We start from the raw sequence: 13,630 nt of genomic DNA on the forward strand, positions 1-13,630 counted from the left end.
CTCATAACTTCTCTAGGTTTTTGCATGCTCCTCTACTTTTGTTACAAGAAGTCACACTGCAGAAAATCAACTGTAAAATGCTGAAAACAGAACAATTTATTTTTTGTGATCTATCTGAACCATGCTGACATTTTTATGAGCTTTATCTATTTTCTCAGAAATTACATCTGGAACAAGTGATAAAAACCTCTTTTCTAAAAATCTGACAGTATTTGAATTACCTAAACACCTGGGGTTAACCTGAATAGTTCTGCTATTATTCAGATTATCGGAACAACAGCAGTTTCAGAAACAAAATGATTATACATTCAAAACACAAGATGCACTTGTGGTGGTGACGGAAAAATCATATGAAGACTAGAATGAAACTGTCCTTACCGACTCTTAGTTTCAGTACTAATTTTTGTGGCTGGATCTGTGTAATGGCCTCTGGTTTCAGTTTCTCTGCAGCACCTATTTTACGGTTTGTTACTTCTCTATCTTCAAGCACCTGTTTGCTACCTCTAGGATTTTCTATATCTTCCATAGGACAGCCTTTACTTCTCAGTGCTGCCAAGTCATCACATCGGGCAGACGTTGGTTCTCCTTCTTGCAAGAAGTCCTGGAAAAGAGGGGTGAACGAATATCAAATTTACAGCTATCTGAAACTTGCTATACTCTATACACAGTAACACTTTTTACAATGACTCCATCCTTATAAAAAAAAGAATCCAGTAATAAAACACAGTTCTGAAACATGTTAAATTTTACTCAATGAAATAGTGGCTATAATTTAATCCAAGAGTTTGCATTTATGTATATAATCTGTGTAAAAGATATAAGCAAGATGAAAGTAAAAAATATATATCCAACGTCACCTCTAACAGAAGCACTGCATCTTTTTAAATCAGCTACTCCACAAGTGACAGCAGATGGGAAAGGCTCACATCTTCATGCAGTTGTCAATTAAGTTGTGAACTTATTTGTACAGCCTACTTTCCAATTACCCTCTTTTTTTTTTTTTTTTTTTTTTTTTGAAAGGCTTTAATTAGAGATTACGTAAGGGTACCTTGGTACTCCACAACAAAACAATGGCAATATGCTGACAGAGCAGTGGAAAGAAGGACAACAATCCAAAAGTAATATCTATTAGCAAAGAATAAAGGAACTTTGCTCTGAACACAACTTACTATTACCTCAAATCTTCAAAACAGCTCTAAACTCAAATGTAAGTAAACAAGGTTTCTAACTGAGGAGCTTGGCAATTCTGATTTTTCCCTCCCCCCAGAATACACATCTAAGTAAATATATTATAAAGTTTATCAGTTCTTGATGAGAAGCTGACTAAGACCAAATAAATAAAATTTGGCCAAATGAATCTGAGAGCCAAATTTTAAAGTCAAGTCAGTTTACTAGAAAAGTTTAAAGCTTACAAGCTGATCCAAGTGACAGTAAGTTGGTAACACATGGAATTAAGTACACAGTATCATCTTACAGCAGGAAACAGGAAAGTTTCCCAGTTTTCATTAACAAACCAAAAAAGTGCTCTAAAGCACCTTTCCTTCTGTTTCTGACCTGAAGACACTTCCACTTGACTTTAGCATATACAGCACATAATTTAAGATTTAAGATTTGATTTTAATTACACAAGCTTTCTTTTGAAGGTTCATACTAAAACAAAAAACCCACCCCCACAAACCAGTCTCCCACCCCCAAGTCTACCAACAAGAGATGGTAGATGTTCTAAAATTTGAACATCTTTCCTTTTAAACGCAGACCTTCGCTCTCTTCCTCTACTCCACCTACGTCTAAACTTACCTTTTACTCTAATGTCACTGAAAACATATAATTAAACATACCCAGACAGCCTCCATGCTGGAAGGATATGAAATAGCTATGATACAGCTTGTAGGGTCTATATACATTTAACTTTTACAAAAGGAGAAGTAAACACATTGTAAAAAGATCTACTCAAATCAGGACATCAGGAAAATCATGGTACTGAATTTTTATGTACTAATACATAAAAATAGCTCTTCCAATTGAAGAGCTACAGGAAATTATCGTTAATAAAAATGACATTTATATACATTTAAAGTATTTATTTAAATTTGAAACCGAGGGAAAAAAATAAAAGGAACTGTACAATACTTACTGTTTTTTTACACCAACCACAGTTAGGTCCTGCTTGTATACATTCTCCACATGATTTTGCATTAGCTTTTATGCAGTCACTTCCAGCTATGAAAGAATACAGATAGGTCACTTCATTTATAAAGACATGCTGACAGTAATACAATTTTAATTTGTTTCATACTGCCCCTGTAAACTAAGTTCTACATGTTATGACTAAGAGATATGAGCAACATCTTGCTAGGAGCACTCATCTAACCAATACATTCATTGGCACAAACAACTGCTAAATACATAGTTTTAAAGCAATATTAAAGTAGTGCAGTGAAATCAAATGATTTACCTTGCTGACCAAATCCGCTCCATATCAAGCAACAGAGGATGCCAGCCCACGTGAGAAATTTTAAATTAATCTGAAATACAAAACCAGACAACCAGATCTTATGATTTATTGTGACCAGTAAACAAAAATAAAGTTGCATGGAAGTACACACATGCAACTGTTTCAGAGGGGATAGGAACAGAGTAGACTCAAACCAGATGTTCCTATCCACACCAACTGGACAGACAGATGAATTTTCATCTAATACAACTGTATTTATAAACCAAACTCTCATTTATAAGACATCAAACAAGGCAGCTGCTACTTAAATTCTTTTGAAACACTCTTGTTAGATAGACTCTTAAGATAACCGAAATTTGGAAATTCTGTTCAGTCAGGGCAAAAAACAAAACCAAAAAACCCCAGCCTATTAACATCCCATCCAAAAATATCTATGCTCTGAATGTTACCAGGGAAAGACTTCAAAATAAAGATACCCGAGAAGTATGAGAGAAATACAGGTTCTCTATTCAAGCCTCTGCTTTAAGGTAAGAAAAACTTCAAGGCCCTTTCCAGAATCTTTTCCTAGGAATCTTCAAAGGGTATTTTACAGCCTAACTTGGCACCTTATACTCCAAACTAGAAATTTCCTCTCAAAATACGTAACCTAAAGCATCCTTGATATAAATTCAGCTTTTTTTTCTTCTTCTTTAGGGATAAGGATAATTAAGGGGTACCGTTCTTATTAATGAAAAAACTCTTTACCCTTTTTCCAAAGCTACAAACCTTAATGAAAACCTGCTCCAAAAAAATAAATACATGCAACCTTTATAATATGTAAGTTTTATAAGATGAGATTTGAATGCCTATAAACCACAACTTAAGGTCACTGAACTGTAATTTTCCATAATTATTAGAGACTTCACTTATTACTCCAGAGTTAGGACTACTGACTAAAAACAGGTTTCAAACAGACCATTTTTTTTGGCCAAATTTTATTCTCCTCCAATAGTAGATAGCCACCCGAAATCAGTTTTCACAAATTTTATACAACTTTGAAATTTTGGTGTTATTTTAAATTCCATTTCTCTATTATTCATTATAAGACCAAGAACTTGGAGCCTGGCCACCAATTTCCTTTGTAGCCCTAAAATGTTACTGCTAACTGCAGCCTTTCCAGGCATCCTAAAAATACCTGAATTCATAACAAGTTTTTGTTCTAAAAGCTATCTTGCAATTTAGCCAAGAGAATCTCTTAAAATGAACCTGCCATTTTCTGGAAGAGGTACCATTATTCATATAAATTAGCAGCAAAGAGTGCAGTGCTTAAATTAGCACAGCAGTTGAGTTTTGGTTTTCCCACACTGATTTAGGGCCATTCATAATTGTAACTTTGCATATCCAGGCCTAACTTAGATGGGACAGCTGCTCTAAAATCTAGTGGAGGTTTCAAACAGGAGCCAACCCTTTGTTAATAGATTTTATCCAACAATAATGTTAGATGTCTCATATTTTTCTGACAAATCATTTTGGCCCACTTTTGCCTTCAGCGGATCCTGCAGCCAGAGGGCGGGGGAAGTTTAGACGTAGGAGAATTGAGAGAATTTGGTGTGGGATAACTGCTAGATGGTGGGCACAGGCACAAAAGAAACTTCTGGTAAAAAAAAAAAAAAAAAAAAAAAAGGAAACAAAACAAACAGAAAAACTGAACTGTGAACTACACCCAACCCAACTTTTGGGCATTACTCTTTGCACAGCTAACTCGGATTTCTCCCTCTGGCCATCCCTTCAGAGGTGTTGCTCCTTCATGAACACCCAGCATTAAATGGGCTGGCTGTCTAAGCAAGCCCCTTCTAAATCAAATGCGTGTGACCGCAAGCCTTGCTGAGAGGGTAAGTGTGATCCAAAAAAGAGCCGAGGTGAGAGAAAGGGTGTGAGGTTGGTGAGGAACACCAGTCAGAGGGCCACGAGCAGCCTGGAGGGGAAGGCCTCACGGGGCCGCTGAGCTTCCTTCTGGCCTGGCTTCGCGGAAGCCATGTTGTGTTTAGGCAACCTTGCCCCCCCCAGATGAAGGGATATACTGCTGCCATGCCTTAAGTTTTGCTTTAAGTACAGCCCAGAAACGGGGTGGTCTTTTCAGTACGAAAAAAAAAAACAAGCTGCTGGCATCGGTTTAGTACTGTCTTTTCTGTTGGCCAAGATTATAAACAGTTCACCTTTTTAGGGCAGACTAGCAGTGGATGCACAGCGAGCCCATGTAGACTATATAAATAAGCCAGCAGAGATGTGACACAGTGCTAAAACTATGACTAAGACGATTTGGAAAAGAAACGTTCCTGTGGAAATGCATCCACATGATGAATGCAGCTCTGGGCACCGATTCCCCGTGAAGTTAACGAGGAAAATGTCCTTTCCCTTTCCCATATAAGGCCGCCACGGTGCCTCTCCTCAGCTGCTCGCCTGCCCTCCCACGTGCTCCGCTCACTTCCTTCACCTCCACCGCTGAATGGCTTTTCCATCTGTGAGGGCTGGAACAACTTCAGGAAAGATTTGCTGGTGTGGACGCTGCTTGGACTGCAAACCTCCTCCTAGCCCCTGCTGCAACCTGTTCATGGCAGTGTCAGACCCGCTTGCCCTGTGGGTCACCGCTCAGCACTCCGGATTGCCGTGCTGCCAACTTGTAAGTGAAGGGAATAAGCAAAACCCAAAACCAGTAACGCCCAGCTACACCAGACCGTCAAAAGAAGCCCTTGGAAACCTCTGGCGGAACAGGAACTAAATCCTGTGTTGGTATTCAACCACAGAATATGGGAACAGAAAATAACCCATTGTTACAAGGAAAAAAAAATGAAGCTTTTTGCACAACTTTTACACATTTTCCTATTACACTTGTTGTTCCCCTTTTAATTAAATCATTGAAAAATATCCCAGAATCCTTGAAAAAGTGATTTTTCCCCTGAAAAAGCAGCTCAAAGCATTCAAAAGGTAAGCTTGCCAAGAACTGAAACCTCTCTATAATTAACAACTAAATCACAACCTGGATCCTTTTAAAAAGGCTGCAAATGGTGTGCTGTTGTAAAGCTCATTTTAAAATTATTTCTGTATGTTTGCTAACCCTAATCTATTTTTGTTAAATATTTTAGGAAGACAAACACAGGCATAACCTTGAGTGCTTGAACTAGTTGCTTTCCAAGATTTTTCACTAAGTGCCTCATCAAACAGTAATGTTTGAATAGACTTTTTTCAGTACGAAAAAAACAACCCAGCTTTTATGTACGTCTCTGAAGCTTCTAATTTGAAATAAGAGACTCATCAAGTGACAACAGAAGTAAAGGATTACTTCTCTGCAATGAGACTAATTTTAAATTTGCAAATCAAGTATCAACACCTTTGTATTCTGCTCATCACCATGTATTTAGAAATAAAATTTACTCCTCCATATTACTAAAGCCTTTTGCAGGTTTTTTTCTTTAAATTAGAACAGCAATAGCATCTGTGTAGAAAATCAACTGGGCAAATGGGATCAAGAAAAAAAAAGATAAACATTGTGGAAGCATTAATTCCTTTGAAATTAAGTGTCAGTGGTTAAGATGCTCAACCACTGCAGCATTGTCCCAGTCCATCAAGCAGCTCCTCACCTCACCCTGGGCTCCAGCATCCATGTGGCCAATGCCAAGCAAAGGATCAAAAAAAGTACGAGGCATCTGCCTGCATGGTGTATTGAGTTGGGCCTTGCTGCAAAACTTTATACGCAAATGCATATCCATGCTTCAGAACGAAGGGGAAGTATGCACAGGTCAGACACCCAGCAAGAATTGAGTTGTTGTGCAGAAGCCACCTTTTTGAGGCAATAACCACAGAGCCTGCTTACCCACATCCCCACAGACCACTCTAACTAAGCTTATAAAACTAGAAATGAATAAGCAGCTCACACTTTTGGACTAGCATTTGTGCTTCCTGCAGACTGACACCTCTATAAATCAGCCGTGTTTTCACGGGTTTAAAGCTTGATTGAGAAATGCTGTACGGAGTTAATCCCTTCTAAAACTGAGATGATGTTTACAACAGCCACTTTGACCTAGAATGGAAAGTTACTAAAGAGAGCTGTTCCATCCTACTCCTCCTTGTTGGTAATTCTTACTACTTTCCTTTCTGACCTGTCACCATTAATAAAACCACCACCAAGAGCTAGAGCAGTGAAATGATCTGGCGGTTGCACTAAGCCAGCAAAGAAAGTACCTGTTTTCAGCCACTGGGTACAAAAACGCTCATCCTGGTATGGCAGAGGTGGTGAGAAAAACCAGATGGGGATGGAGGAAAAGAGAATTGGGAGAAGAACAAAGGATGCATCTGCCCCGCACAGCCTGTGGCTGTATGCTGGGCTGGAGTAGTCACACGGTCAGCCCCGACCCCCAGTCGCCAAGGCTCTGTTTATAAAAGGAGCAGGAAGAGACATGTTTCTAAAATAAGCAGAATTAAATACTCTCTGGAGACGTCTGATTCAGTACTCGATGGATACCGTGCTAAAAAAGTTTTCTTCATTCACTCCAGAAAGTTTACCGGCTTTACCTAAAGGCCTGACTTTTCAGTGTGAATTTTAGAGACTGGCAAGATGTATCCCATTCACACTTCTGTAAAAGATGGAAGATAAAAAGGACATGGCAATTTTCCTTAACTGGAAAAAAAAACAAACCTGGTGACATGGGACAGATACTAACAACAGCAACCCACACTACTGTCAGCACTCCTGATGGCCACAACTGCAACTGATGTTCACTGCAAAGCCGAACTTGCCCAGATATGCAACAACTGTACGCACTATCCCTTCTGCTTGTACAACAGTTCACTGCTATTCAGCAAATCACTGTAAAAAGATGGTGTTAAACCAGTGTCTTCCTGCTCTCTCTCTTTAGTTTATTGGTTAAAAAAGCACAGGTGCAAAAATGAAAATGTTTCACGCCATAGAGTTAATCTTGGTATTTTGAATCAAAGGTGTGGGGTAGATTTTCCAACAAAACTAAAATAGGTAATTCCTTACTTGATACCTTAGCAGCTATCTTATTTAATCAACAAGAATGTTGCTGTGACACTGAATTCTAGCTGGAATACACTGCTTGCACTGCAAAACCTGGGACCACCACATCAAAAATATACCTGGAGCATCATTCCACATGGCAGTGGAGATTTGGGGTATGCACTGAGAGCTGAAAAAATAAGCAAGACATGTTAAAGAACCCAAACCTTCACTCACCCTGCAAAACTGCTTGCTTCCCAGCTGCAGACCTGGCTTTTTGCTCAGTGCCCTGAGGACACGCTTTCACAGGCAGGCCCAGCTGCTGACCCTGAAGCGACAGAGATCAGCGAGCTGGGGGTTCGTGGGTTGGGAACATAGTGGAAATGGTTGAGAATGACACTGGAAATGCAGGCTCAAGAGTGGGACTTTGCAGTATTACAATTCACACAGACCTAAGCCTGTTTGCACCAGCTTAGTGCATGGTTCAGCAAGAGCAAGATGTTCCTTCCCTCCCGGAGAGCTTAACAGACCTTAACAGATCACCGCAGTAATATGGAAAGAATGGGACATTAACCCAGATTAATGTGCAAAATAAGAAATTCTTTAGTACTGAAACAGCTTTTGCACAAAAATTCATCACATCAAGACTGCTTACTCAAACTGTGTCCTGAAAAAGCTTTAAGTTAAGACATAACGTCTTCAGCTACTGTGAAGCCACAGGATAAACCAACCGGCAGCATTTCACACTGGCCTTCATTTCTCTTTGTTATTATCTCTAAGTTGATGGAATAAAACAAGCATGTTCAACAAATACTTGTGACAAGCATTTCCACAACCACTCTGCTCTACTGGGGCATCATATGTTAAAGTAATATACGATGCACAAGATAGGACTTATATTTCAATTACAAAGGGAATCTATAGGAAACTAGTTTCCTGCTCAGGTTAGGGAGCCCAAATCCTCTAGTACGGTTATCTGAAGTTATCTGACACAACTAGTGTATGTCATGGTTTGGTTCAGAAAATTTCTCTGCAGAGCTGGGAGTCCAGAAAAAGGCAAAAATGCACATTTCTGAATTGAGAATCACCGGGAAACGAACCGTAATTCTGCAGCCTCTGCAAGGGAATCTGTGTCCACCTCCTGTGTTTAGGAAGGAGGACAAATATATAACACAACTGGTTTGCTGAGAGGCTCAGTAATGTCTTGTATCACGTAACTACCCAGTTAGTTAGTTTAAGCAGAAAAGTGGCTTAAGATTTACTAAAAAGCATGGGAGTCAACAGGAAATCCACAGGTGTTAGGTTCTAAAATATATTTGTGGCTCTGAAATCACAACTGAAAACCCAGCATGTGCACTTGTGCCATGCTGCTGTTCAGCTCAATTCATGCAACTGTTCACATGCATGTACCAGCAGGCTGCGACCACAGCTTATGAACAGAGGTCCAAATGTGTTCTCATGTCTGCTTGTGTCCCTAGAGGAAGGGATTTCTCTTTGTTAGTTTATAGAAAACACAGCTGTTTTAAAACAGAATAGCTAATTTAATAAGCACTCACAGAGTTTGATCATATTATTCCTTTTATATATGGTATTTATTGTTATTTGTTCCCGGATTTCAAGGAAGCCCTCAACCTAGTGATAGCTTTAAATAGTGGAAGGAAGCAATTAAGTATCTTTTCTGAAGATTACATTTTGGTCTTGATTTGAATCACTGAGTGGAAACAAAATCTGCCCCAGTTAGGTGCCTGGCTGCACGGAGGCGGGTAGAGATGGAGATTTTTCTTGATAGAACACGTAAGTTTCCTCTGTTAGCAGAAAAAGGAGGTACCTGTTTCAGAACAAATGCAAATGTTAAAGTTTCCTTCTGTGTGCCACCTTTCCACCTCAAGAAACAGAAAACTATGAGGACACGGCAGATCTGGTGGTACAGTATGACAAAAGGGTGCTAATGGTTCCCAGATATTTTATAGCACATACCCAAGACGTGAGATAACTGGGCTCCAGACCCTCCTCAGCCTCAAAGGGTTTGAATTCACATTTCCAGGGAATGCTGTGGATATTCTGGTAAGAGCATTCATCATTATTCTTATAATAACAACGTTGCTGTGCAGCCAAAAACAAAAGGCACCAAGACAGAAAAGAAGCTGACAAGGTTTTGACTGTTGTTTAAGTGCTGAAGCACTTGGATGGCAGGAGGTAGAAGAAAAGATGAAAGTGGGGTTCCAGATCCTATTCACTGTAACTATATTGCTAATGGATAAAAGCAAAGAGACTTGGAGATCATCGTTTGGAGTATTAGCTGTCCTTTTTTTTTCCCTGAATAACATAATCTGTAGAGGGAAATGAACATATGTTCACAACCAGATGCAGAAGAGAGCCTGAACTGCACCTGTCCTGTATCACGCACGACTACTCTGACTTAGTGGACACCAAGCAAAAATCATTAACTGTGGACCTGACTGCTCGGAACCATATGGTCTACGGAGGAACTATGGAGTAAAGGAAGGTAAGGTTAACATTTATCCTTTAACACCTTAAGGCAAGGAGAGACCTACTGAATTTAGAATCCTATGGAGCACAGCAATCCTATTTAGGCAGGCTCTGTTACATACTATGTTTTGCTTCATTGGACTGCATTTCAGTACAAGTTTTCAGTAGGAAAATCCCTCGATGATTTCACTTAATGACTAACAAACTCCTGCAACCAGCTTCAAACCTAAAAAACATTGATCACAAACAAAACCAAGCTGTGAAGCGCTCTAGTAAATTGTGAAGATTACTCTTACCATGTCTAAAGCCTACTCAGATAGAAAGATGTTCCAAAAAGACAAAGTAAATAGTTACATAAATCCAGATTTCATGCCGGTGACAGGGACCGAAAGTATCAGGGTGAGGAAAAAAGGGAGCTCAGGGACACCACGAAGATGCTCCCGCTGACAAAGCCTTTTCACCTGTTGAATCAGCAAGCCGCACGAGCAACCTCAGTCTCTTGCCTTCGATGTTAACGCCTTCTGGAGAGCGCTGCGGTACGGGCAGGCTGACGTCGGGTAGTCAGCACTGCTTCCAAAGCGGGGATGGCTTCTCAAATAGTATGGGTATGCAGAAGCCTCCTGTGCATGGCATTGATTCATGACTAGATGTCCTCTGCACTACCACACTACTAGTAATTATTTATTGAACAAGAACAGTCATCCGCTGTATTGGACATCTGTCCCCAGCTTGGTCCTCATATGCACACAGAGCTTATTTGTATAAGGTTTTCTGTAACTGTTGAAACATACTCGAGAGGCAAGGTTCCACGGTTCAGGAGTTGCTTTGGAAAGCGTATCGATGCTTCCAAGGCAAGTAGTACATGGACACAGCTCACAAAAACAAGCCATCCAAGATCACCACATATAGCTAACAGCTTGAGAGCCAACTGAGATGCTCTGTCTCATGGGAATATTTTTTTTTTTTTCCATATAGATTTACTTCAAAATTAAAAAAGGAATTTATCCTCAGAGTACAGTTTATAGAATAAACTCACAGCTGTATTTTGGAAATGACATGAACTAACAGGTACATTGTGCTCAATGTTCACCATTAAATTAGGAGAGAAACGCAGCTCCTCATATTCTGAAGCAGAGAAGGCAGAGGCCTGCAGCTACATCGAATTAAAACACCAGCAATATGCTTTAACTGTTTAATACCTATAGCTTATTTCTAGCTTCAACTACGATGTGCACCTTTTTTTTCCTGAAAAGCCAGTTTGTACTTTCATCTTGCTGTTGCACACCTCTCAAACCACTGTGTTTGATAAAATACCAAATAAAAAAGCAGAATACCCCCCCACATTTCTTTTTCTCTAACAAATCCCATGTTGTTGCATACCGTCTGCAGAAAGCTGCAATTCCTATAATGACATTACGAAGTTGCTTGAACTTCAGTCAAGGAGAAAATACTAAAACCTATTCATGCTCCTGCTTATGGTAGTGTGCAAGCACATAACAAAGAAAGCTGGTTAGCCTTCCAGAGGTGCTAACAGCAAGATCCTGTGTAGATACTGTGGTTGAAACTAATAGTTTCTCTATCAACAGCTTCTTCACAAGTATACTTTGAAAGCTTCCTCTTTAAGGATAAATATATGGGGATGGGTTAAGTGTTAAGAACTGAAACACCTCACTTTTTTCCCCAAATGTTGATTTTCTTTACCTCAAAATCTTCATTGCCAAAAATGTTTCCTGATCTGTTCCCAAGACTTTTCTGACAGTTTAAGTCCACCACAGCCTTAATGACTCCAAGCACACCATCTCCAAGACTCCACGCTGTACCAATTCTCACTGTTATCAGTAGCTAGTTTTTCCATTGTAAAAACTTAAGTTTTTCATTATTACAAGCACCTCTTTACACAATCGCGATTAAAACAAAGCAAAGCATCTGTTGTTGCATCACTTTTCAAATGCTTTGCAAGCCACCAGTGATTTCTGCCATGATAATTTAATTTCCCCTCTTGCTTAAATGTGGCGCTTTTGCATGGGGGGAGATGAATTTAGCATCCAGCTTGTTCACAAAGGTCTTACTAGTACACAGCATGTTGGCTAAATTTAGCATTTCCATCTCAGATTACAATTAGGAATGCTACCTAATGATTTAAGGCATTCTAGCTGAAAACATGGGCGTCTGTTCCTTGTGGTAGTATTAAATTCCCATACACTCTGCACCACTTACTACTCCCATAAAGAGGCTATTTAATTTTGTGCAACTCAAACCTCGCATTTATCCACACAAGGGGAAAAGAAAAGTTTAGTTAAACATATAAATATAGCTCCTTAACACAGCTGGCCGTAATTGATGCTTCTGAGGCCGTACTGCCTTAGTAATATTCCACGACTGCCGTAACGTCTGGCCAAACTTACTTTAATCCGAGGCTTTGTTTTAAAGGGGAAGCAGAGGAGAGGTATGGACGTTCTTAGGCAAAAAGAAAGTCAGTTAATGCAGTGCTGCACGTCTATTTCTTTAAGAGAAAAATGCTTGAAAACGTCCCACTCGCTGTCACGGCAGGTACTACAGGAAATCACAAACTGGCATACCACAAAGTGCAAACTTAACGGAAACTCCGTTTTTACATGGCAGAGTTACCCACCAGTAACCATCGTGAACACTCTGGTACAGTTTCGGCGACTAAAACCAAGACGAAAGCCAACTGCTGCTACAAGAAACCGTAGTGCTACAGCATCCCCACCTCCAAAAAATCCACTTCTGCACTGCCCATCTTGCAACCGCCCCCTGCCCTCAGCTGCCACCTCGGCCTGCAGGGCTGGTGGGGCACACCTTGTTCATCCCCTTCCACATCCAGGCCAATTTTCTGTAAGCTTCAATGAATTGAACCAGGCCTCCAAAGGGCCAGATGAGTACTGAAAAAGCAACTTCTGCAAGGTCACAGCTGGCTGCCGGAATGACTGACCTTGGTAACTGCGCTGCGCTCCTTGGGTGCTGCTAAACCAAGGCGGGCCCACCTGCCTCCCTGCCCTGCTCTCCTCGGGTACTGCTCCGTAACAGCGAGACAGTCTGCAGAGCTGTTCTGAGTTATATATATATATATATATATATTATTTTTTTTTCAATTGGTTTTTAATTTATTTTGACAAAAAAATAAAAAAAATAAATAAGAAAAATAAGACTACTGCAGAGCAAACCACTCTGTTTTTTTATTTCAGGATTCTAATGACAAGAACGTGGCATAACATTAACATCTAGCATCTAAATATTTAATTGTGAGTTGTAAAAAGGTGCCTTATCTAACACAGTTTAGAGTGAGACTTGCACTGAAGCAACTCTCAGCATACTTTGAACATCAGGTAAACGGCCAAGAAAATGGATATACAGAGTTAATAATAAAAATTAAAAAATGGTCATCCCACTACATACAGCTTCATAGACCTGTACTTATTTTTACATACATACACATTAAAAATATATACACACACACGCATACAGCCCTATAAACAAAACGACTAATGATGATGATTAATACAATGGCAGTGACAACTGGCTAGGCGTAAGCATGCAGTGGAATAGTGGACTTCTCCCAAATTTTAATATGGGAGTTTGAACACTTGGCAAAAAGCTCACCCATCTGACAATAAAAAAAAACAACTGCAATCTCAATATGAGTAAGTTTTACGAGAGATCCATCACAAGAT

General features: G+C 39.8%; 1 protein-coding gene across 5 annotated transcripts in view; it reads right to left on the minus strand.

Moving 5' to 3' along the window:
• The window catches only part of ITGB1 (integrin subunit beta 1), a 44,172-nt gene that overhangs the window by 21,993 nt on the left and 8,549 nt on the right, over positions 1-13,630 (minus strand). For 4 of the 5 annotated variants that reach the window (XM_072033772.1, XM_072033775.1, XM_027450535.3 and 1 more), the window contains exons 2-4: positions 2,456-2,525; positions 2,135-2,220; positions 379-601 (exon numbers count right to left, since the gene is read on the minus strand). In XM_072033772.1, the coding sequence (XP_071889873.1) occupies positions 379-601; positions 2,135-2,220; positions 2,456-2,525 (379 nt within the window). Of the gene's footprint in view, positions 1-378; positions 602-2,134; positions 2,221-2,455; positions 2,745-13,630 lie in introns of those variants that run through there. The other variant, XM_021277725.4, reaches the window with a different exon arrangement.

This window comes from Anas platyrhynchos, chromosome 2, assembly GCF_047663525.1.
Source record: "Anas platyrhynchos isolate ZD024472 breed Pekin duck chromosome 2, IASCAAS_PekinDuck_T2T, whole genome shotgun sequence".
NCBI lineage: Eukaryota > Metazoa > Chordata > Aves > Anseriformes > Anatidae > Anas > Anas platyrhynchos.